The sequence below is a fragment of the Muscardinus avellanarius genome (genome assembly GCF_963383645.1).
Source record: "Muscardinus avellanarius genome assembly, chromosome: 8".
In the NCBI taxonomy this organism is placed as follows: Eukaryota; Metazoa; Chordata; class Mammalia; order Rodentia; family Gliridae; genus Muscardinus; species Muscardinus avellanarius.
Window position 1 is genome coordinate 88,303,709 of NC_137794.1, and position 26,831 is coordinate 88,330,539.

At 35.0% G+C, this 26,831-nt stretch overlaps 1 protein-coding gene across 1 annotated transcript; it reads right to left on the reverse strand.

Annotated features, from left to right (window-relative positions):
* Positions 1-8,112: 8,112 nt before the first annotated feature.
* Positions 8,113-26,686, reverse strand: LOC308266345 (uncharacterized protein; the record flags this gene model as incomplete). Its single annotated transcript, XM_080700539.1, has 5 exons — positions 8,113-9,566; positions 11,481-11,675; positions 14,022-14,150; positions 22,466-22,531; positions 26,644-26,686. The coding sequence occupies 5 exons, from the start codon at positions 26,684-26,686 to the stop codon at positions 8,113-8,115; spliced, it is 1,887 nt and encodes a 628-aa protein (XP_080556665.1).
* Positions 26,687-26,831: the final 145 nt, after the last annotated feature.

Genomic DNA, 26,831 nt, shown 5'->3' on the forward strand with positions numbered 1-26,831 from the left:
AGAGAGAAAGAAGAGAGAAAAGATTTTTCCTCATGCAAAACCTAACACTGCCATTTCTCCCACTCTGCTACTCTGGTGATGTCTCAGGAAAATAAAAACACAATAAACAAGAAGGAAAAAATGGTCTCATTCCAAGTGTTTATGGTTCTACTTCATCTTTTTTTAATTTCACTCTTCTTTAGGAAATAATCTGCCATCAAGACCAAAAAATATGATATTTATGACCTAAGTATAATAATCATGACCTGATTTATAAATAATACTATAAATTTTCAAATCCTAGTACATAGCCATATTATTAGTCTGTTTAACAGAATGTTAACACTATAAAATCACACCACTAGAAAATCTTCACTATATGAAATTGGGCTTTTTTATATAAATAAAAGCTTTGCTTTAATAAAAAAACTAGATGAAAATCAAAGTGAAAAGGAAAGGAAAACGATGCCATAAATTCTCAACCAGAAGGGAGAAGCCAGTATTACTTAAAGTAAAAATAGCAGCTCTATTATAAAGTATAATATTGACATACATTTCTGCAAAGCTACTATCATTAAAAAAAACAATTCTCTATGATCTGACTAGTATAAATATTTATCAGGTACTTATTTCTGAGGCCGTGAAAATTTTGACAAGAAAATATTAAATTTAAATTACACATGCTTGTCTTTCTAGATTTAGAAGCCAACTTTCTCAATGCTCATTGTTCTTAATATCAACTATTTTTCTAAAAGAATCAAAATAAACCCGGTGTTAGGAAAATCTTCTTTAGCAATTATAAGGAAGAAACTTCATTTCATGTATCATTCCGTTGTAACTTATTTTCTAATTAAGATGTCTAATCATAACATTTTAATCCATAAATTAAAAAGATTTTCCTTTAAAATAATAATTGCATTATTTTAATTTCAAGATTTTTCTATGGAAAAATTGTGTTATTCAGTTTTATAGCTTAGGGGATTTTTTATTCCTCCCTTGGTTAATTTAAGGTGGACAAGAAAACAAATCAGAAAACCAGCAAAACAACAAAATAAAGAAAGCTCAAAGACTATACCATGATTTTGCTCCTTAAATATATGTTATCTTAGCAGTTCATTCCTGTGAAAATGTAATAGAACTACACAACAACCTTTCTACGGTTAATGTATTTGCTACAGGTAATTTTTAATCACTATGTTAACAAAATGAACTAAAATATTACCTGAATTAAGAAGACATATCAGCATTTAATACACTTTTAAAAATCATAATTTATTATAATAGGTTAATTTTTATACAAATATTAAAAATACACTCCAAAAAATTATAATTATTGAAAAATTATTATTCCAAAAATTAAGAATATTGAAAAATTCTCTTAAGGAGGACAAAATTTCTTTATAGACTCTTTGGCAGTACGGAGTTGATACAGATACCATAACCACTATTACCTAGGTTCCAAAACCTTGGGACCAAGCTCAACATATCAGATACCTAGAAAAAATAATTCACAAGTTGCAATAACTCTAGTTGCAGAGCTGAAAGATACACTTGGGAAAAACAACCAGTCAAAAAGCTAAAACAAAGATATTTCTACCCCTGTTATTCTCCACAATAAAAGCAATGAAGTCCTAATACCAGTGCATAAACCAAGAGAGAATCTACCAAACAGAAATCTGAACCAAAGAAAAGAGGGCCTCAAGGTCTATATGACTGTGTTTTCCAAATGACAAAGATCCCCAAAGCTCAAGGCATTCCTCTAAAAGACCCATCAAAAAGCCATCATGAAAACAGCAAGGTGTGGAGATGTGTAAAGGCGGAGAAAGGGTCTAACAACCAATCCTTATCAAGGACAAAGAAAGCATAAAATCTTTTGGGGGCAAATTTCACTGTTAGCCTTTTAGAATTTCTGTTTTGCCTCAAAAAGAAAAAATGGAATGCTGAGAAAATCATGCTGAAACATGACCCAAGAGTTCATGAGCACAAGATGGCCCAAGTCCAATAATCACACTCCTCCCCATAGTATTCTTCCACAACATTGTCAAAAATAATTTTCCATTGTATGTATTTCCCATAATTTTGCAATCCATTCATCTGTTGATAGAGACCTAGGTTGGTTCCATATTTTAGCTACTACAAATACATGCTGTATGCATATATTCACAAGAAGATGGAAAGACCTGGAGAACATTATGTTAAGTGAGATCGGCCAAGCACAGAAAGAGGAAAGACTTATGTTTTTTTAATGTGCCCAAACTAGGGACTATTAGAAATACCAGAGGGACTCCAGATAACGGAGGGGAAACCTAAGCAAAGCTGAAAGGGAAGGGTAGGAGACAAAGAAGGATGAGGTTGATTAATGGAGAAGCTACATCCGAATATGTGTAAAAATGTGAATGTAGCATGGTCCACCTGGACACTCATTGTTGAGATGGGGGAAGGGGAAATGGAAGGTGGCAGAGGGCACCAAGCACAGTCTGGATGTATGCCATTTTCAATATGATCCACGTAAAAATAAATAAATAAATAAACGTTTTCCATTTCAAGTAAGAGAAAACACAATAATAGCACAAGACACGGGATCCATAGAAAAAATTGGGCCACTGAATTGAATAGAAATTTCACAAAAGAGATACAAATGGCCAAAAGAAACATGAAAAAGGTTCCACGTCATCAGCACTCAGGGACAAATCAAAACTACACTGAGAGTTCATCTAAACCTAATCAGAAAATGTTGAGGATGTGGGGAAATAGGAACTCTTCTACACTGTTGGTGGGATTGCAAACTAATTCAGCTACTACCCTAGATCAATCAGTGTGGAGACTCCTCAGAAAGCTGGGAACGGATCCACCATATGATCTGGCTATACCACTCCTGGTTATCTTTCCAAAGGGGCTGAAATCAGAGAACTACAGTAATATATGCATACTCCTTTTTCATAGCAGCACAATTCACAATAGCCAAAGTATGGAACCAACCTAGATGTCCACCAAAAGATGAATGAATTACAAAATTATGGGAAATATATACAATAGAATTTTACTCAGCAATAAAAAACAAAATGTCATTTGCAAGAAAATAGAAGGACCTGGAGAATATTATGTTAAGTGAGATTAGCTAGTCACAGAAAGTGAAAGGTCATATGTTTTCTTTAATATGCACAAGCTAGGGAGTAATTGGGATACCTGAGGGACTCCAGACATTGGAGGAGAAACCTCAGTGGAGCCATGGAGGAGGTCTAAGGGGAGAGGGAAGACCGAGGTTCATCAGTGGAATACTACTATTGACTATGTGCACATATGAGAACACACCAACATCAATCTCTGTACTCTGTGTTAGGAAGGGGGAAAATGGGGAGGAAAGAGGGGGGAACCAAGTGCTGTGTGCATGTATGTCACTGTCAACATGATTTACATTATGATGTGAGATTATAATGCACCCCAAAAAGCACAATATAAAACAAAAAAATAGATGTTTCAGTAATTTTGCCAAATGTTAAATGTCTTTAAGACAAACAGTAGTACTAAAGATGAGAGTGTACAAGTGGATACCACGTTAGAATTAGTCTACTCACCTCTTCTACTTGTAAACCCAAATCACTGCTCCTACCACTTTGGAAGTCACTTCCAGACTAGGCAAAGCAGTGAACAATTCGAGTCACTAAAACATAAGTCCCCGGGTGAGGCCAAACAAGCTAAGACTATCTTATTTCAGCTCTCATACTGTAAACAAATATACTTTTCACACGCCTTTAGTTTCACTTCTTAAATTTTTGTGCTGTTCTTGGTAATTTTGCTGATTACAATTCAGCAAGTAGAGTATTGAAGTGCACTATCATTGCTTTTGCCTTCCACTGTCATCTCTGTAATCATATCAATATTTGCCATAACCTATACAGTAATTAATAGTGTTTCTATGTGAATCAACATTTGCTAATCTAAAATATAACATGAATATACATGTATATGTATATGTATATAATTTTTAAACTGTGGAAAGCAAAAATTTTAAATGAAAAATATCTTAAAAAAAATTATTTAAACCAGGTGGATTGTTTTTAATTTGTTTACAGAAACATAAAGTAAAACCTTCTACATAAACTGTCAAAATGCCATTCTGAAATATCAAATTTACACAAAAAATCCTAATGGATCAATTATTCTCACACTTTACTTAAGAAAACTAGAGAATTATAATTGCTTTTAATGTACCTTTTATAAAAATGTATATATACACTCAAAATGTTAACAGGTCTTTTACAATGTAAAAATTAAAATTATATAATTGTATAAAATGGGCCTTATAGAATAACTATATGTATATACATAAGAAAGCTACCATAGAAAATCATATTAATCCTTCCCTGTCTATTCAACATTATCTTTGCTTATGTTTACATTTATACATTCTATTATTTACATAAATGAAAACTTCTACTATGAAATTGATTTTAAAACCAAGATATAGTATGTGAATACAAAACAGAGAGTTTGCAAATACAAAGTTCTTTCTCAATATACAATGATCCTAATATAGATATAAGGTCAATTTAAAAGGTAAATAATCAAGCCAGGCATGGTGGGGCATACTTTTAATCCCAGTATTTAGGAGACTGAAATAGGAGGATCACAGGTTCCCAGACAGCCTCAGCAATTTGTGAGGCCCTTTGCAACTTAGTGAGACCCTATTTCAAAATAAAGAATAAAAAATAGGGCTAGTGGTATAGCTCAGAGGAGAATACCCCTGGGTTCCTTCCATCCCAGTACCACCCCCCAAAAAAAAATCATATAAGAATTATTTTTCTTTTAACTGTTTATCAAACATATGTCTTTCCTTTTACATGGCAAAGAAAAGTACTTTTCTACTTTTATCCTTGGTAAGGCAATTAGCCACGTTACATCCCACTGATTACTAAAAATTAAATATAAAACACTAAGAGTTATCACTATTTGTATAAGAGTAAAAGAAAAGTTCAAGAAAAGAAAATTCAAAGCTAAAGGGAGGAAAATATGTCAGAATATGCCAGTAAGTAGGAAAGGGGAAAAGGTAAAACAAAAAGAAAAATATTCTCTACAGATAAAACCCTGGCAAATAATTATAAGAAAACTACCAAAAGACTGTAGGATGTAAAAGGACTTCAAACATCTATGAACAACATGAGGTCTTTTAAAGAACACAAAAACGTAAAGAGAAAAAAATGGTAGTTTCTGAATTGTCTTTTTTTTTTTTTGAGGGTCTGGGATTGGAACCCAGGGGCATTAGACCTCCGAGCTACACCCCCTGCCCTATATTTTATTCTTTATTTTGAAACTGGGTCTCACTGAGTTGCAAAGGGCCTAAGTAGCTGAGGCTGTCCGCGAACCACGATCCTCTGGTCTCAGCCTCCCAAATGCTGGGATTACAATCGTGCGCCACCACGCCCAGCTTCTGAATGTCTTTTGTATCATTTAGAATTATTTCTATTCCTAAAATAAATTCTTGATGCATTCAGTCATACTGCAAAAAAAAAAAAAAAACTTTGCACCTAAAAATTGATATTTGAACTAGAAAATAAAACAAGCCAAAAACATCAGAATACCTGAGCTACCAAGACAGTAGGTTAATAAGTAGCAGCTGATGTAGAATATGCACTTACAGCAAGTCACCATTGTTACAAACATTGTGTCCACCAACATGTGAGCACCCATACTGTTACCCAGAGATAATGGCCGAGAGTGGAAGAAGGATGGGTCTTCTTGGTTCCACCCCTTGAATCTCAGAAACTATAACATTCCCTTAGTCTACATGGCAAGTGCTTGACAGCTTCACGCACGACAGGCCAGTAGTCAAGATAAGGAAAACAGAAACTGGAAAATTATTTTAAATAATGTTGCCTTTCTCTCTCATCTGTATAATATAGAATTCTTATTCCCAGAAAGAGAATCTCATAAGAGGTAGTTTTAATCATAATCTTATAATAAAAGGGAACTCAAGACACAGTTCACTCTACTAAGTCTGCTATATGATTTAAAGTACTGTATTTCTGCTTGAAAATTAGCTTGTTATAAAAGGTAAATTAATATTACTACTATTCAACTTCAGTGTGGGTTAAATTAGTAGTTGTGGATGCATGCACAAAGTCAATCACTTGCAGAGGACTTTAATATCAGTTACAAACTCTTAGACTACAGTTCACTTCTAAATTAAAGAACTCCTATACATAAATCTAGTTAAGAGTCATATACTAAGTCAAAGTTAGTAAACTGATCAAGGTTCAAGACTAGACAAGCAGACTCAGCAATTGGGGATAAAATTCAAATTTTAAAATCCATCAAAAATTACAGCTTGTGAATTTTATATCTTAAGTATCTGTATTATATGTACTGGAATACTCAATTAAAAACAAAACCAGGCTGGGAATGGTGGTGCATGCCTATAATCCTAGTACTTGGAGGTATCCTAGTATCTGAGAGACAGAAAGATCACAGGTTCAAATCCAGGATCAACAACTTACCATGACCCTGTTTCAAAATTAAAAGAATGAAAAAGGGCCCAGGGTGTAGTTCAGAGATAGAATGCTCCTGGGTTCAATCCCCAGCATCAAAAACGAAAACAAAAGGCCAGGGGCTGGAGATATGGCTTAGTGAGAGACAGCTTAAATACCTTGAATTCAAGCTTGCACCACCACTAAATTAAAAAAAAAAAAAAAGCCTGAACACATTACAAAATAATCAAAAGCATTTGTCTTAGAACAATGAAACCATAATGTCATCTTAACTGTTCCCACCAAAATATTAGATATAAAAACATTATAAAAACCTAAATGCAAAATTTATCAAATGTGTAGTGAAGCAGCTGCCAAAGAAAACTCTCTATTTACTGGGAAAAGGCCAGTTATTTTCTTTTCATTAAAAAATGCCATTATAGATACTATTGTATTAATTTGTAAGAAATACTAGTTATATCTTTATCATTTTATACATAATTCTTAATTAGAAATTTTCCTTGGTATTCCTGATTGTTAGAAATTAAGTTGGTCTGCTCTTTTGGCATTCATGATTCAGTTCTATCGATTTCTTTCTCTGAAGTATAGTTCTCAAGCGTAAGCAAACTTCAGAATCAACTAGGGATCGTATCTTAAAAACACACATTCCCAAATGCTATCCTGAGAGACTGACTCAGCAAGTCTGGAGAGAAGCAATAGTATCTGTGTTCTGAAAGCGTTTCCCAGTGATTCTGGGTGCCAGTTAAGGATCACTGCCATGAAGGATGATTACATACGTATTCTAATGACTTGAGAAAGCTCTTATTTGATCTGCCATTGCTTAAAAGAAAACAATTGTCACTGTAGTGCATTCAACCATCAGTAGAAAAAAAATTTTCATTTTTATCACTTATTGTAAAGAAAAGGAGAGATCTGTTGAAACTGTCTATTCAAAAAACATGCAAACATACTCAAAAACACTTTCTATGTATTTATTTTAAATTGTAGTACATTTAGGACAAATGGTTTTAAAAATGTATAAAAATAATTTATGTATTACTCCATCTTCAATATGTACATGGTCCCTTAAAAAGATTTTCATTTTATCATCATCAAAAATATATTTCAACCACATCCACCATACTTTCCAAGTCAGGAATTTTAATATTTTCTAAAGGAAAGTTTTAGTATTCACCTACAGTAAAATAATATTAGGAATGATACCAATAGTATTTTTAAATATAATTATGTCTCAGTTATGCTATGCCATATGTAAGAATAACCTTCACACTATAATAATCCCAAATAGTAGCACTTAAGAAAAAAAAGCCCAAAAATACTTTTATAGAAAATATCTCATCGTAGAAAGTTTTAAAGTTGAATGCCAAAGAAAAATATCTGAGGTTTGATTTCACAATATCAAGTTTTCATATTCATTTTGTAAACATATACTCATTATGGGCTATCAACTCAAAACCAGTTATCACTACAAAAAGGTAAAGTAAAAAAATTCAGTGCAAAATACCTATCAATTTAGGCTACTATCAACTGACTTAAGACAATGAAATAAAAATCACAATTTAAATCCTGTAATATAAATTGACCCTTCAAAGACTAAATTAATTAAAAATAAAAAGCTGTACAACAGTAACCAGTTTTCCTTTTGCTACTATTCTCTAGTAAAGGCTTTCTTTTGATGAGCTTTGACAATGTCATCGGGAGATGCTGATTTGAAGTCAAATGGTGTTATTGATACAAGAGGACTTGTATCTTTGTCCTTTACATCCTGAACTTGTCTACTATAAAGAAAAGTCTTATAGAGGTCAATGGTGCGTCGCTTGCAGCTTTTCAGTGGGTAACGAAGACACAGTGTTGAAGCAAAAGCTGAAGGTCTAGCAGCAAGGGCCTTGGTCCAAGAGAGAGAAAACGGTGGTCTCCTAGTCAGAGAGCCTTTATTGTTTTTCTTATTATCCTTAGCAGTACTGGAATTTTTCCCTAACTTTGAACTCAGAGCTTTAGTTCCTGGTGCTGGAGCAAGGGACTGGTCAACTATAGGCTTTGCAGTTTTTATCAGGACACTAAGATCAATATTGGAATCTATTCCAGAAGATCTCATTTCAGATAAACTGAGGTCACAAGAATCTTTCTTAATCTGAGAGTTGTCTACATCAATTGTTTCTGCAATCAAGTCAGAAAGTGACAAATTCTCAAGGTCTCTTGTGGGAGAAGCTTTACGAAATACCAAAGAAGATAGAGATCCTGTTAATTCTGATATTCCAGTAGAAGACTGACAGCGATTTGCTAGTTGTGACAGGGGAAAGGATCCCAGACTCAGATCTGTGAAACTGGCAGATGACTCGTTACAAAGATCAGATAAAGCAAAGCATTGGCTTGGATTGTTTTCTTTGTGTTCCTGAAACAATTCAGCTAAGGAGGAACTTTCACACTGAGAAAACTGCAAACTGTCATTTTTTAAAATGTAATTCTTGGCACTGTGTTCAATCAAGGAAACATTTCCAAGTTCAGTCTTATTACTAGGATTTAAGTAATCAAGAGTGGTATTTTCCAATGAGCTAGTTAAGTGCAAAGGATTATTTAAGCTTCCCAAACTGTTTTGTACTGGAATGTTTTGGAAATCAAGTAGTGAACTGTTTTGAGTAAGTAAAGAATTGTTAGCTGTTGTGTTCTCTAACATTAAGGACTTTAAATCTGGTATTCCTTTGAAAGCAAAATCATCTTTGGAAACACATTCAGATACATGAGGTCTTAACAAATCAGCATCTAGATTTTTTGAAAGTAGACTTTCATGACTGTCTGTGGATGATAATCTGACTGATGGCTGACTTTTACAAGAATCTCTTGGCCTATCATGAATTAAGTCAGCTAGTGAAACCTCTTTTGTTAACTTACACGATTCTAGTTTCTTTTCACTTTTAGGTCTTTCAAGTCTCTTTTTCCTATGAAGTATATAGTGATTTGGTACAACTGAATTATATGATCCACATTTAGTTACTGAGCTAGTAATATCAAATGGGTTGCCACTGCAATCCAAATGATTTTCTGATTGAGGATGAGAACTTTGAACATTATCAGCTGAAACTTCAGAAGAAGAAAATATGACTCCTTACCTTACAAGAGCCATTAATTTTCAGATGAATAGGTTGACATATGCAGAAGACAGTCACAGCAACCAAAAGGAAATATGAAATGAGGCATTTAATTACTAAATGCATCTTCTAATTATGACATGAATAAAGCAATACTTGATCATTATTTAAAATGAATATGCTAAAACACAGTAATAAATAATATCTTCTTTTAGCAATCTAAAGTGACCTTCATGCTTTGTTCACTGGTATTTACAAGTGAAAATCCAATTCAATGAACTAATTACCAAGAATATAACAATGTGATACTTTGCTATAATTAAATTATAGTGATACTTGGCTCAAACTCAAAACTTACTAGAATGAAGGGAAAAGGTTCATTTTCTGCTATATTTTAATGCATTAAAAACAAGCACAGCTGGAGATGCAGCTCAGTGGTACAGCACTTGCCTAGCAAATGCAAGACCCTGGGTTCAATTCGCAGCATTACCAAAAAAAGTAACACACTGTGATCTGGGATAGATTATTAATGTAGATGGCCACATAATGCATGCCTATAATCCTAGTACATGGGAGGCTAAGACAGGAGGATTGCAGGTTCAAGAACAGCCTCAAAAAGATGGCAAGACACAGCCAGACACGCTTGTAACCCCAGCGCTTGGGAGGCTGAGACAGGAGAATTGCACAGGTTCGAAGCCAGCCTTAGCTACTTATTGAGGCTCTCAGCAACCTAGTGAGACCCTGTTTCCAAATAAAGTATAAAATAGGTCTGGGAGTATAGCCCAGAGGTAGAAAAACCCCTGGGTTCCAACCCCAGTAGCACACACACACACACAAAAAAAAAGATAGCAAGACCCTGTTTAAAAAATAAATAAATATAATGCCAGTCATGGTGGTGCACGCTTGTAATCCCTGAGCTTGGGAGGCGGAGACAGGAGGATCATGCAGGTTCAAAGCCAGCCTTGCTGGCTTAAGAGACCCTGTTTCCAAATAAAAATATAAAAATAGGTCTGAAAGTGTAGCCCGGAAGTAGAAGAGTTTCCAGGAACCCCAGTACCACAAAGAAAAAATAAATGAATGAATGAATAAAAATATAAGCTGTGCATGGTAGTGAACGCTTGAAATCCAGCATTTGGGAAGCTGAGACAGGAGGATCACAGTTCACAGACAGCCTCAGCTACTTAGTGAGGCCCTTTAAAACTCAATGAGACCCTGTTTCAAAGTACCACAAAAAAAATAAAATAAATAAATAAATATGTATATATATAATTGGCACTAGGGGTATAGGTCAGAGATAGAATGCCTCGAGGTTCAGTCCCCTGGACCATGAAAAAAAAAAGGAAAAGAAATAGAGACCCATTAACAAACCACCATGCTCCTAATAAATACACCAATTAATATAATGGTACCTCAGGTCCTTTTTTTATAACCACTAAATTCCAAACTTAATCTCAAATCTACAAATTTAAATTAAATATCTGGCTATGAAATGCAAGAATAATATCACTATGGTATTTATATTTAAAATTTAAATAAAATGGAATTATATTTATACATGATACAAGCATAAGAAAAACTTTTAACATTAAAGAGCTGGCTATTAATGACTATCTCCTATTGTATTGGGGTTAAAAAATCAGAAGTCTTTAAGACACTAACAAAAAGAAAAAAATGTCTTATTTTATTGGGATTTTATTTCCCCTATGTTTTGTTGGTTATTGCAAACAAGTAGTGAAACAACAAAAAAAGGGGAGGAGGAGAAAAGAAAAGGAGGAAACAGGCTGCAACAGAAAGGATCCATAGGAGAAAACCAACTGGTGGCCAAGAATTAATTGTAATATGCAAGACTCTTAACAGCAAAAGCAAATTCAAACCTCTCTTCAGGCATTAAGTAGGTAAAATAATTTTAAAAGTACATGTAAAGGCATACCTTTTGCCGTCTTTCCTGTAGGTAACACTCTCTCACTCTTGTCCTTCAAATTCTGTTTGTTATCTTGTTCCAGAACCACTGACAATGCCTTTTGTACATCAAATCTGTTCTTCAGAATGGCTTCAATCAGTATTTCATCGGGCACCACATCTCCAAGAACCTCTCTCATGTGATCAAGGCATGAATAAAGACGAGCTGGGACACACAACAAGGATTAAAAGCCACACTAAATGGTGCTATGAAAGAATCAATTTTCAAAACTGACTAAGGAACTCAAAACTATTACAGAATACTTAACTCTTTCTCTAGCAAACAATAATGATCATATTATATCTACCATAAACCTATTTCCCCTCATCAGAGGAGCAATTTCATTAAGAAATCACTATGAGGGCTGGGATGAGCTCAGCTTCCCTAGCCCACATGAGGCTCTAGGTTTGTTTGCTCCTCAGCACTACAAAACAAAACACAAAACAGACAAAAAAAAAACACACTATAATAAATGTTTCTGATTGATACTGTTTGAAAAACTTATAAACTATACACACTAATACTAATTCAGTTCATGACAATGATGTCTCCTGAATAAAATACTTGATAAAAATGTTGACAGTATATACTAATATCTATTTCAGACAGCAATGATGATGGTATCTACACTGACCATTTCTCACATGTGTGAGATAGGAAGGGATGAGTGAGAGACTCTAACTTATTGGAGAATGCTGCTGATCAATACATATATTTTTATATTTTGTAAACTACTATTTTAAGTTTTTCCTCAGGCTAACTTTAATTTTCTCCAGCCAACTCAAGTCATCCTTAATGACTCTTAAACAACCAAGATATATAAAAGTTAGAAAGCCAGTAGATTCAAAGAAAAATAAGGCTGGATATGGTGACACACATCTGTTAATCCTAATATTGAGAAGACTGACTGGAGAATCAGAGGTTCAAGGCCAGCCTCGGCAACTTAGTGAGACCCTTGTTTCAAAATAAAAAAAAGGCTAGGGGTAAAGCTCAGAGGTACCCCTGGGTTCTATTCTCAGAACTACAAAGAAAAAAAGCCATTTATTTAAAAAAAATAAAAAATTCAGTACTTGCCTAGCACATAAGAGACTCTAGGAATGATCCCCAGACCCACAAAAATAAAAAAAAAATTAAACTTTATGGATTTTAAGTTTCTTATGACATTATTTTAAAAATTATTTATGACATTATGAAAATTATGACATATTATTAAAAAATCCATGACCTCATAGGGTTTACATAATAACCTAAAGTAGGACTTAGGAACACATGAATAAAAATAAATGAATATATTAAATTTTATTTATATAGAACTTGGCAATTTTCAGAATTCTTTCACATACATACAGACATACAAACCCTGTTTTAATACAATAACCTACTATGAGCTAGATACATCAGGTAAATTCTAATTTATAAAGATCAGAAAGATTGAAAATCACGGTACTGTTAAGTAATAATAATAAAGAAATGGGGCTTTTAGATTACATTATGGCGTGGATCTGCTGGAATGTTCCACCAAAAGCTCATGTGTTGAAGTCTTGTTTCCCAAATGCAGCAATGTCGGAGATGGGGCTGTGGGAGGGGACTGGGGCATGAGAGTTCCGACCTCATGGGCAGGTGAATGGGAGGTGGTGAAAAATGTAATGACATATTTTAAAGGCTAAATGAGTAATACAGAACACAAGAGCTGTAGAGGTGAACTGGGTGGAAACTATAGGCAGGTGTGCATGGTTGGAGGAAGTAGGTCACTGAGAATATGCCCTTGGGGACCACATCTTGTCCCTGGCCCAAACCCCTATTCATTTGTTCTCTCCCTGTTCTCTTCCTCTCTCCCCACTCCCCCTTTCTCTCCCCTCCTCCTCTCTCCCTTTTCCCTCTCGCCCTCTCTTCCTCTCTCCCTCTCTCCTTCCTTCCCCCTTTCTCTTTCTCTCTCTCTCTCTCTCACTTTCTCCTTCCCAGCTGCCATGAGCAGAGCAGCTTTCCTCCACGATGGGCTGAAAGCTGAAGAGTGACCCCAAACAAATCTTATTACTTGCTGAGGTTGTCCTTGAACCTGTGATCCTCCTGTCTCAGCCTCCCAAGTACAGGGATTACATGTAATTATAAATTACCTATAAGTACAGGGATTACAAATAAGCTTCTGTAATCTAATCTTAAACTCCATGTAGGGCTTATGAAGCAATAAATATTTTTACATTCTTATAAAAATAATCACTGCTGTATTCTTCCTAAGAAAAAGATGAAAGAATGGGATAGTATAATCAAAATTTCCAGTTACTAAAAAAAAATAAAATAAAAAATAAAAAATAAAAAAAAATCCACTTTTCAATCACAGAGTTAAATACACTACTCACAATATATACTCAAGATTCAAGTTTTCCTTGAAGGCCTAAGATATGCTTGTTCAGTTGCTATCATGAACAATTCCAATAAGATTCATAAATTCTAGTTTATTTGGTTATTAACCATTTTCACAGAGAAAATAAAAACAAACTATTTTTACTATACCTTGATCAATTTCACTGAGCTGATGATTTGAAAAAGAATTCGAAGGATCTTTCATATCTTCATAATCATACTCTTCCACAGCACCAAACCCAGAAGGCTTGTCACGTTGTGAATAAATAAACTGAGCAGCTAAAATATAAAACAATCGAAGAATGGTATAGGATAGATATTTACCATTAACTTTTATGTCTTACAAAAAAAAAGTTAAGGTAAAAAAAGACTGTGATCTATTACTTACAGTCAGTTGTCCATATTTCATATTTTAAAATGGACTAAAAAGTAAGCCCAAGTGAAACATAACATACCCAAATCCTGCCCACATATTCTTAAACTAACTGCTTGTTAATATTTTATTTCTACTTTCCTCTACTATTTATAACAACATTTCATTGAGCCTAATTTTTCCATTGTTTTCAAAACTACTTTTCCTCTAAGCCTTGCCTACTATTCTGTTGACAAAGATTCTCTCTTCTCTGATACAGATGTTATAAACCATATGCTGAACTTATTTGTTTTATAAGAAAAACACTAAGGGCTTATTTGCATCATTAAGAAAATTAGCATTTTTACTTCCCAAGACTTTCGTCAGAATCCCAAATTCACCAAAAATATATACTTTAACTTCTGTTGAATAAGTCATAGCTCTAATCATACACTGACCCTATAAACTAGTATCACAGATCTAAATTTTTACTTTCAGATATCAGTCTACACTAGCCTTAAATGCAGGCAGTATCATTACTTGCTGTATTAGGAGGTATTACATATTTCACTAAAAGGGGTAAAGATAGTCTGTCAAAGTGCCAATATAAGCCTGCGTGCCACTCATGAAATCAAATAAGTGAATGAGAAAAATTATCACTCGTGCCCCAAGTACTAACACTTCCACCTAACTGAATGTCCAATGAACTCAATTCTGAAGACTGTTCAATCGTGAAGAAATAAAATTAAGGAATATGTTAAGAAGGGTAGAATTATAAATACACTGTCCAAAAGGCAAAGTACTATCAGAAGTTTTAATTATTAAGGTTTCTAGCAGATCATCTAACTTAAAAAAAAGTGATCAGAAAGTCAATTTCTTGAAGAGACTAGAAAAGTCAGATGGAAATTCAAGGTGACAAATTTATTGTTTTTTTCAAAATTTCCATAAAAACATGTAGTATTTATAAAGCCCTTTGTATAAAATGCCTACATTTGACTTTGGGATATAAAGGAAAAGCTACATGTAAAATTTATAGATAAAACAGAGAACAATTATCTATGGCCTTGGTGTTATACCTATATTCAGAAGACCACGGCATAAGTGTTCTTGGTTCATAGCATAAGTTGATGGCCTTATTATAATAGAGAAGGCAAAGAAAATTGATTATTTTAAAAGCCAAATAAATAATACAAATAACAAATGCTTCAGAAGCACTGGTTCAAAATTGAAGACTGAAGCAGTTTTAATAGAGGTAAAAGAAAATAACAAAAACTCAAGAGAAAATTAGAAGAGATTTTAGAGAAGGAGAACAAAATAAGACACACAGATAGTGGTTGAGAGAATTCAATCTATCCTGTAATGCCTCTGTCCTTACCACAAATTAGCTCATACTACTTGGTATCTAGGGGAATAATGAGGGAGTAACACTGAAGATGCTTTATGAAAATTTTCCCCCAACACTTGAATCTCTATATCAATAAGTAATAGCTGCAGGCTGAAAACCAATAATACCAACCAAAAAAGAGTATTATAAGCAACTGCAATCATACTACAATGCCACATACCCCCATATTCTTCCTCTTGGCTCAGTTTAGCCATGTTCCCAATCTGGTAATTCTTCCTACTTGGCTTTTTGATATCTGTAAATACTTTGCTTTTACATTTAATTTCAACTCTTTCTTATACTTCCTATCAAGCTTTTATTTTTAATTTTTAATATACAGTATTATATTTACTGAAGTAATACTTTATTAGGAAACTAATGTATCCTTTTAAAAGTACAAATATTTTATTACAATTACTATTGTTAATACTCTATAGATTGAATGGTCTGTCCTAATCCTAGCTTTTCCCATACCTATTTTTAGTATTTAATTTATAGACCATAAACAATCTCAGAAATGCATATATTATATGAAGGTGTGTGTGTGTGTGTGTGTGTGTGTGTGTGCGCACGCACACCTTCATCTCTTCCTTTTTCCCTCTTCTTGTGCAAAGTGATAATACTGGTATTTTATTTAAGTCAGCATGACTAAATAACAAAACATCCTATCTCATAAATTCTCTAAAAGGACTACTTTTTTCACAGTAAAGATCTCAAATTAAGCTGGGCATGGTGGCATGTACCTATAATACCAGTACTTGGGAGGCTAAAACAGATGATATTAGGTTCAAGACCAACCTTGGCAACTTAGCAAGGCTCTCAGCAACTTAGAGAAACCTTGTTTCAAAATAAAATTTTTTTTAAAAAATGGAGCTGTAGCTTGGAGGTAGAATGTCCCTGGGTTCAATCCCCAATACAAAATTAAAAAATTCAAATTAGAGACGGGTCTTATAATCAAATGACATCTTAACATTATATAATACTTAGACTGACACACTTTTATTTTAAATTGTTTTATGAAGTAAAAGTAATATGTCTTAAAATCTAAGGTATTTTAGATTTAATATATAGTGCTAAAAAATATAAATAAGGCCATATTGTACCCAGTGATTTAAAAATTGGTTTCCTGACTTTAATAAACTATAGTCAGAACCTCTACCATCTTGCACTCCACTAAGATGTATGAGTACAATGCACCAATAAAAAAAATTTTTTTAAAGAAAAAGTTAAATAAAAACATCTGGTATTGAAAACAGGGGAAATTTTTCTACAAGTAAAAAATAGTAAGTACTGTAATTGGTTTGACATAAAATTAACAAATACACTTTTCATACTTTTTCTCATACCTCTAGCTATAAGGAAGAAACTTAAGAGAAATAAAAATATTAAGAAAGGTTAAAAATCAGATACTTCCCTCAACAAGTTTCACTTAGGAAATAATGACAGGGAAGAAGCCCTCAATGTACACCTTCTACTCTACCTCACAGGAGCTATTTTTTCTGGGGAGCAGGGTCCTAGTACCACTTCTCCCTCCCTCGTATATAAACCCAACTCACAACTCATGCTCTGGCCACTGTTTTGGATAACTAGTAAAGGCTGGATTTGCCAAGGAAGCAACACAGAGAAATTCCTCCAGGAAAATCTGCTGGAGGGAGGGAGGGAGGGAGGGCGGGAGGGCGGGTGGGCAGCAGTCCACATATTTGGAGTTAAAACAGGAGCCAAAGGCAACAAAGACAATAAACACTGAATGAAAGAAAGCAAGTAAGGAAATAATAAATAGAAGCTGTAGTCTTCTCTAAAATTTAAATTTTCAAGCACTTTGTTGGAAGGGCTTACTGAAAAAATAGACCCATACTGATTTTTTTTAACCTAAAACATTCTGACATATATAAAAGTTCAAAGAATTCAAAACCCAGCTCCTGAAACTACCTAAAACTGCTTCCTAAGCACCTTTTATTAAGATAAAAATCAAGTGGGAACTCTAAGATAGAGCTCTCTAAGCTTCATCCCCTGGAAATTACAGAAGTGCAGGAATAAAGCAAGAAATTTATGTTTTTTAACAATTACTTCCTGAAAATTCGTACCAGAGGGAAGGTTAGGAAACACTGGCCTTCAAGTCTCCCCTCATCTGTTCCACCTACGGTCCACTCTGTACACTGTTATCAGTTACCTGCCTAATACTATCCCCACCTAAAAACTTCCAATAAGCTGACATTACTAACAAAAAGTTTAAAACATCTTAAAAATCTGGTTCCTCCTTTTCCTTGCCTATCCATTTTTCCTACTGCAACTTGCATGAATGCTCAGTCTCCCAACAAGCCTCACTCAGAGGCCACTGTGTCATCAACGCTGTTTCCTCTACCTGGAATGCCATACTCACTTCCAAACTTACCAGCTACAATGCCTTCTCCTGCCAGAGCCTTGCCAGACCACTCCAGTAAGGACTGCGTGAACAGGACTTTAAACAAATTGCCTTATCTCACAATAAAAGGCAAATTTATTGGAAGAGAGGTTTTCTTACACATAAATCAATGCCCAATAAAGGTTTTGAACTGGGATGGAGCAAATAAAAGATTACTTCTAATCATACTGGTTGGAACAAAATATACATCCATTTAAATCAAGTTTAATATATAAGCTCTTTTTGCTTTCCTCATTCTTTGACCTATACTCAATAGTCATATAGATATAAATCTTTCTAAAGGAAATGGAAAAAAAGCTGCTACATTAAGAAATCACCTTCCCATCAGAAAAATTTTGCTTAGAATTTGAAAATAGAATAAATTTCAGAGAGAAATTCTTATCAGTTGGCAAAGTAACTCAATTACTAGACTTAATTAGACAATGAATAAGATCTCCTCTTCAGTGGCATAACTAGGTTTTGGGTTTTTGTTTGTTTACTTTGAATTATTTTCATTTAGAAATAGAAAACATGTTGGAAGGGAGAGAAAGAACAACAAAGTTTTACTCCAAGCCTTCATTTGTCAATAATCCCTCGATGGAAAGCACTCTTCTAAAAAGCATTCAGCCACCAATAATGGTGTTATTAATAGGGGTACTGATCAATTTCACAAAGAAGTCAATGTTTCCCAGAATAGCAAATCACCGCTGTTGCCATAGCAAGCGTCTTCTTTAAGAACAGAAACTATTCTAAGACTATTCATTTTTATTGGCAATCACTTGAATAGATAGCACTGAAGAAGACAGCAAATTTCTGACCTGATGTTAATTACTGCTTTGCAAATGTTTCAAAAAATTAAAAAATTGAAATCTGCATGCTTTTGCTAAAAAAGAACTGTCAAAGTAGAATCTCAAAACTATTTAACTATCCCTAGTTTTAATAATGTCAAATTACTTCCTTTGATGCATTAAAAAGGAACTCTGAAAGTCAAGACTGTCCAGAATATAAATATATCCAAGATAAACATCAAGAGCCATGAGAAACCTAAGATAAACTCTGATTCTGTCCTCAAAGAAAGCTAGGTCACAAATACAAATTCTATAAAAAACACCTGAAGGTCTATCCTTTGTACTTTTGGCTTATTACTCAAGATTCAATGGCATGTATCGATTTAAGCCTACATAAATGTGTGTGTTAACCTGCAAGAATAAACTCTTTCAGTAAACTCTCTATAAAGTGTTCGATCCTTCTACAAGTCATATTCAAGCAATATACAGTCCCATACACCCCAACTCTTGACGCTATGCCCGTATCTAGTGCTACCACTCTTGTCCTAAATAAATGGTTCCCAATGCAACCCATATGCACAATCTAGTGGGTTTGTTAAAACAGCTGCTGTGCCTGAGTTTCTAACTCTTGGGTGCCCCCCACCCCAAACTGCATTTCTGACAAACTCTCAAGTGATGCTAATATAGAGACGACCCTGAGAATATTGTCCTAAATATCCTCATCATACTCTAGATTCATATGACAGTCATCTAAATAGTCTGCCTACATCCACTTATGTACCTCCTTCAAACCACTATATGCCTTGCAAAAAAACATGTTTTAAAACCTCGTTTCTATGTCCACGTGATCTCAGTTACAAACACACCACGCTCTCTCCTGCACTTAGAACGTGAGGGATGAGGACAGTGCTGCCCGGCATCCCTTTGTTACCTCTACAACTTAAGCTACCGAGTCAATTCTGATGCTGAATTATAAAGCCCCAAAGGACAAGGACACAGGTTTCTTGAAGAAAAAAAAAAAAAAGTGATTATTTCTTTTATCCCTAAATCCCTATAAAATGCCTTGTTTTCAATCCCTCCGTAAGAACTCTAAAGAAATGCTGGTTATTAAGCTATCTCTCAGCTTCCAACCCACATTTACTCAACTTTGTAATGCTAGGGTTTAAAGCCTCTGCAAAGAATATTTATTTGGCAGCTTTTAAGATCAACCAATAGATGCCGGGCGTGGTGGCATACGCTTGTAATCCCCGCACTTGGGAGGCTGAGACAGGAGGATCGTGCAGGTTCGAAGCCAGCCTCAGCTACTTAGTGAGGCTCTCAGCAACTTAGTGAGACCCTGTTTCTAATAATATGTAAAATAGGTCTGGGAGTATAGCCCGGAGGTAGAAAGCCTCTGGGTTCCACCCCGTGTCACCAAAAAAAAAAAAAAAAAAAAAAAAAAAAAAAATCAACCAATAGAGAGATACAAAAGGGAGACTGAAAGGCCAGAGAAGGCATAGGCCCCTTCCTTTCTGCTTCTTGTTCCAACCAGCATCACCCTGGCAATATTTCACCTTGCATAAGCAGCTTGTTCCAGTAAACAGGAATTAATATCAGTTTTCAGTTTTTCCAAAATTCCCAGAACCCGCATCAACTTGCCCCTTCACTCTCCAGACTCAACAACCATCCAGTAAATTGGAACTCTCTCTTCAAAAGGCTGAAACCCATCTTCAAAGGGTCCCTTCAGAAGCACCAGCATCCACGGGCAGGGCCTCCCTCTCTAGAAATATGAATGCCAGCTCCCTAGTCATTCCTGTGAACTTCAGAGGCAAAACAAGACGGCAGGACCCTCTCCTCTTGGTCTAAGTCCCATGCCCAAGAAGCCTCCACAAGCTTCAAAAAGGTCATTTTCAATCTCACCTATTTGTTCCCTTAAAAACTAAGAATAGTAAATGCTTCCTGTAGTTACCACCTTCTTGATATTTTGGTTGTCCTTTTTTATATTTTTTTTCTCTAATATCTAGTAATAACTTTTTGTGTTAGATTCCCTTTGATAAAATAATCCTGATAAAAATGAAACATTAAAGGAAGAGAGAAAAGGCCATAAATAGGATAAAGGAATATTTGACCTAAAGAGCACACCTATTAAATAAAAAGCCAGATACATTTAAGAATAACCAGTAACAGGAAAAAGATGACAGAAGAAGTAAAAGTGCTGAAGACATACATGCTTCTAGAGCATGTATGTTTTATTAGGAAAGAGAAATTATGAAAGTCAGAAGAGATATATTTGGTCTTAAGAAGCTAAAAATGCATTAAAACAGGTACAGTTTATAGGACAGCCATTTATAGCACAATATGGGATAATTAAGATGAGGATGTCTTAGACCATTCAAGTGCTATAACAAAATACCATATAAACTGGATAGCTTATAAACAACAGAAATGTATTTCTCGCAATTCTGGAGCTAAGAAGTCCAAGATCAAAGCAGATTCTAACTCACAAACAGCACTTACTTGCTGTGTGCTCACATAGTGGAAGGAAGAGGGAGTCCTTCTAGGACCTTTCTCACAAAGGCACTAATCCCATCATAAGCAATCCACCCTCAGGACCTCCCAAAGAACTTACCTTCTGATATCATCACCTTGGGAACCAAAATTTCAACATATGGATTTGGAAGAGACACAAATATTTAGAACACAGCAAAGAACTTTGAAGGTAATATTAATTATATTAAACCTTTAAACTTGTGGGAAATGAGTTAATTTATGTAACACCTAACTATAGGTAAATTATGCCTTTTAATGCTATATTAAAATCTAGCAGAGTATTTTCACCATATTTTAAATAAATGTATCTATATACTTTAGATATATATTTATATATTTTTTAATGCAAATCTTGCTAAGGAAACACATGAAAGAAAGATAAAAATCTCAGATTTTCCTGGAAAGAACATGAGTATTTTCTTTATATAACAGCAAAGGAGAAATCTTGGAACAAATAAGACAGAAGATACAGTTCTGATGTAAAGTAATAAAAAAAATCTCTGAAGAGTCTAACCTACATGTATTTGGTAGATTTATCAAACTGCTTAACAGTAAATAAACTAAAGTACTAAGTACCACACTGTATTCCATAAATATATTCCCGAGGATATCATATCTCCTTGTATGTCAATTAAAAAAAAAAGTACTATATAAAAAGGAAAGTCTAAATACAACATCTCACTCTAATATTCAAAATATCCTTAGGGATATAAAATTAACTGCCATCTGCCTCTAAAGATTTCAGAATTTCATTACTGGCTAAACTGCCATTTTAGTACGTTTTGATTGACTCTATGTTGCAAAGAATACTGGAAAAATACGTTGGCAGTTTTTTCTAAATTGTATAAAACTAAATGGCAGAATTAAACTTTAAATGCTATATATGAGTAAAGAAACTGTTGTTTAAAAATTACCATATATCTTTTTAAATGTTATACAGTATAGTCTTATCAATAGCATTCCCTTGGCATTTTTTATTAGTGGGTTGTATTCATACATCTTAATGAGGTACAGGCAGAAGCACACATGTACACATCGCTCATTTAGCCCGTTCCCAATTCCCACCTCATTCCCTCCCTCTCCTTTTCATGTTTGACATTTTAAACACTCAATAAAATCAAGTTATTTTTTAAAATTCACCTGTTGATGGAGAAATACAATAATCATCCTCTACAGATTGACCATAGAGATCATCATCTTCGAAATCTAAAAGAAAAAAGATTCATTCCATAAGCTCTTTTTTTAACCTTCCTTATTAATGACAACATACCTAAGTTCTTTCCCAAATAAATTAAATTGCTTGTTAAAATTAAAGGAACTTGGAAATATCTATTTTTCAAAAAAATTCTTAAGAATTTTAACCACAAAATAGGTATTTACAGCTGGGCATGGTGGCACACACTTGTAATCCCAGCATTTGGGAGGCTGAGACAGGAGGATCACGGTTCGCGGACAGTCTAAGCTACTTAGTGAGGCCCTCTGCAACTCAGTGAGACCCTGTTTCAAAATAAAGAATAAAAAAGACTGAGGGGAGGGATAGAGCTCGGAGGTACAATGCCCCTGGGTTCCATTTCCAGTACTGCAAAAAATAAAAAATATAAAAAAATTAAAAAGTGGGTACTTACTAACATTCCACATTTATAAAAACATACATGATTCTTCCAAATTTAAGCTGGTTGGATTAAGTTTTCCCAAGTTTTCACCCCATAACAATACTCCTATAGATAACAAACTCGAATTGTCTTTCCAATGTAGACAAAACCTTAAGTCATCCATCTACTTCTTTCAGTGTTCCCTATGGTCAAGTCCTTCTTTTCCATAGACCTGATTAGTACAGGGTATGTAATCAGATCATAAAAGTAGTTTTTCTTTATAGCAGAGCTAGGTAACCTCTCCATAGAGCCCCAATCATAATGGCTTATCACACCATTTCAGGAAAAAAAAAAAAAAAAAAAAAAAAAACATTTAGTGCTGCCCTGGGTACTTCCACTACCCCCTTATTTTTATTCAACACCCCTAGTTGCACCCAAGGATACTACTGCTTCCAGGATCAGTTCAGTGCCCCACCACCAGTATCACCAATTTGGTGATCTATGCTCTACATGAATTAGCTTATCCCTAAATCCCCTTGAGCTCACTTCATTTACAGCTAACTGGCTTTTTTCCTACTAATTGGAAAATGCTCTTTGCCCAGATTTTCCTAAGGTTATTTCTCCTACTTAAGGTTCCAGCTTAAATGTCACCTCTTTGCAGAAGTCTTTCCTGACCACTCTGGGTAATGAAGTAAACCCCTGCCACCTTTACCCTCTAGCACGTTCCTCAAATTTATTATCTTCTACCATACCTGTTTCACTACGTGAGAGAGCATCAGCTTTCTCAGGCAAAACTTGGTTTAACTGTACTTAACACATATGGCACTAAATTAACATTTTTATTATAAATTAATGAACCGAACTATTTGAAACCAAAAAGTCATAAGGGACATAAGTACTTCTATATAAATATTCAATACTGATTTGACAAATACTAACACTATGATAGGGACTACGAGAGAGAGACATTTGTGGCACTAAAGTGAACATATTCCCAGCTCTCGCCAAACCAAAACTCTGACAGGGATACAGAAAAGAAAATGAGTAATTACCAAACCAAATGGTAAGTGCTCAACATGAGCTACAGAGAGCAATTTGGGAAGACACATTTGAACAAATTTAGAATTAGGAATGAGGAGGCTAGGGAAAGACTCCCAGGAAGATAATACTCATTCCAACTGCAAAAAAATAGTTAACCAACTTTTATGGATATTCATAATGCAAGAACATCATGCCCAAGGGCTGAAATCAAATGCTACTAGCAGAGGAAAACTAAATGAATGCTACTACTGGATAAGTGTCTAACATTCGATATACTATTAGATCACAATCCCAACTTAACTTATTATCAAATAAATGAGACCATTCACAGAAAAATATATTTTTAGCTATTAAGTCTACAAGCATCATTTTTACTAAATCAAAGTCAAAATAGACCCCAAAATGACACAATATGAAAAGATTAAAAATTTTTCTGTATTCTTTGCAAACTGGTTCACTTCTTCAACAAAATTTTGGAGTGTTAACTACAAGGAAGGCATTATTCCAGCTACTGGGATATATATAAAACTAAAGCAGGATTTTTAAAATAGTAGCTGAGGCAATCATGTAAAGTAATATCCAAATTACAGAGAAAAAGCAAAGTGGAAGTTAAAAAGAAACAAATAGGTTTTATAGCATAGATGATAATGAGGCTAGACTTCATGATTTTTTTTAAATTTTTATTGAGTCCAAGGGAAAGTTTAACTGGGAAGAAGAAAAATAAACTGGAACCTGAAAGTAAGTAAACTTTTATAAGCAGGAAAGGGGAATGAAACTCCTAGACTACAGGAACAGTTTGGTTGTGATGTCATCAATTGTTCCAAAGAAACATGACAACCTGACCTTAGGAGGCCAGGATGAAAAGCTACTTAGCATTCACTCCAAGGCCAAGCACCTCTCCTCCAGGAAACTCTTTTCCAGGAAGATAACCTTAATCACTCCTTCTACCCACTTTAAATTAGATGTTCTCGATTATGAAGTCCCCAGCACATTGTATCATTACTTTTTGTAGCATCTTTCATACTCTACTCAAGTTACCTTTATTATCTCCTCCTCTTAGACTATCCTCAGTATCTCATTGTCATTCCCCAACTCTATTCTAAGCACTCAATTATTATTCCTCAATCCTTGGTTGAGAAAATAATGACTATTAAAAAAAAAAATAAGTGCAAGCTGGGCGTGGTGGCACACACTTGTAATCCCAGCATTTGGAAGGCTGAGACAAGAGGATCACGGGGTTCGCAGATACTCAGTGAGGCCCTTTGCAACTCAGTGAGACCCTGTTTCAAAATAAAGAATAAAAAAATAGTGCTGGGAGTGTAACTCAGATATAGATTGCCCCTGGATTCCATCCCCAGTAACACAAAAAACAAAAATAAAAAGTGCATAATAATTAGACCTATTCATGTCCTTTATTTCATATTTACAAAAACCTCAGTCTAAGCTGGGCATGGAGGCACAGTCCTGTAGTCCCAGCTACTGGAGAGGCAGAGGCAGGAGAGTCACTTGAGTCCAGGAGCTCAAGGCCAATCTGAGAACAAAGCAAGACCCTGTCTCAAGAGGGAAAAAAAAGTCTAAAATCATTTCTCAGGCAATAGTGATTCACATACCAATGTTTATAGCCACTACAATACTTAAAAGGCCCTCTAATCTAAAGTGAACACCAGAAAATTAACATATGCCAGGCAAGCTGTGTCACCAATGTCTTCAAGTGCAGTCAGGGTGATAGCTGCTCAACACTCTTAGAGCACACTAATGTTATACAACAATATACTGGGGATGCCAATAACCACCAACATGTTAAGCACTCCATGCTCTGCACTTTACACAGCAATAAGTCTTTATTCCTCTTCTACACTAGCCCACATTTGTTTATACTTTTGGTCTATGTGATGCTTAGTAATGCTTATTCATTGCATAATGTGCTCCTAATTTTCATCTCCTTTTAAACATTCTATATATTTTTCTTTTATTTCTTTTTTTGAATCAGTAATTCCTTCTCAATTCCCTTTTTCCTAATGCTGCCTTTTATTTCCATTTGAAAATACATTTACGTTGCGCACTGCCAGCCAAAAGGTGAGTATATACACCTCACAGTTAACTGACAGACTTATTCTTTGGGTTTTTCAAATATGTACCTTTTCGACTGTGTCCTACGTTCCCAATATGAAATTTGTTGAAAAATACACGAATCCGTTGGCTCAAGCTAAGTTCTTATTAAAAACACATGAAAGTACGCCAAAGACTTAACGTGTAAATCTAACACACGGCAGGTCAGTTGAACACATACACTAAGTCAACCTGTGGCTTACAAATAAACATTTCATGGATATTTCTGAAAGGGAGTTTGGGGGGGAGAGGGGTCAGAAAAAGGCATATGAGTGTCCACCCTGCGAAGAAACGAGGGAGTAGGCGGTAATCCTTCCGTGCCTAGAACCTCATAGGATTCCAACCTCAACGAACATGCTTCCCATACGAAGCTACAACGCACCTCCCTGGATAGGATCGATCCCAGAGGGCAAAAATCAGGACGTAACGCCAGTCGCTGGCACTCAGATGTCCTGTTATTTCCCCCCAGTTGGGCCTCTCCGAATTTCAGCCCGGCGCTACTGTGAAAGGACTCACAGATCGAAGTGGATGCCAGCGGGCTGGGATCCCAGCTGGAACCGCGAAAACGATACCTACCTTCGTCGTAGTTATAACCTCGGACATTCCGATGACGGGCCATGGCGAGAGAGAGGGGGTCTGTCACAGACCCTTCCAAGACACCCCGTTTAGATAGCGATAAGGGGCCAAATGCGACCTGGAGACCACTTCTGCGCCATCTTGCCTCCCGGCAGACCTCGGCGCAGAGCGTCTGCGCACGCGCGACG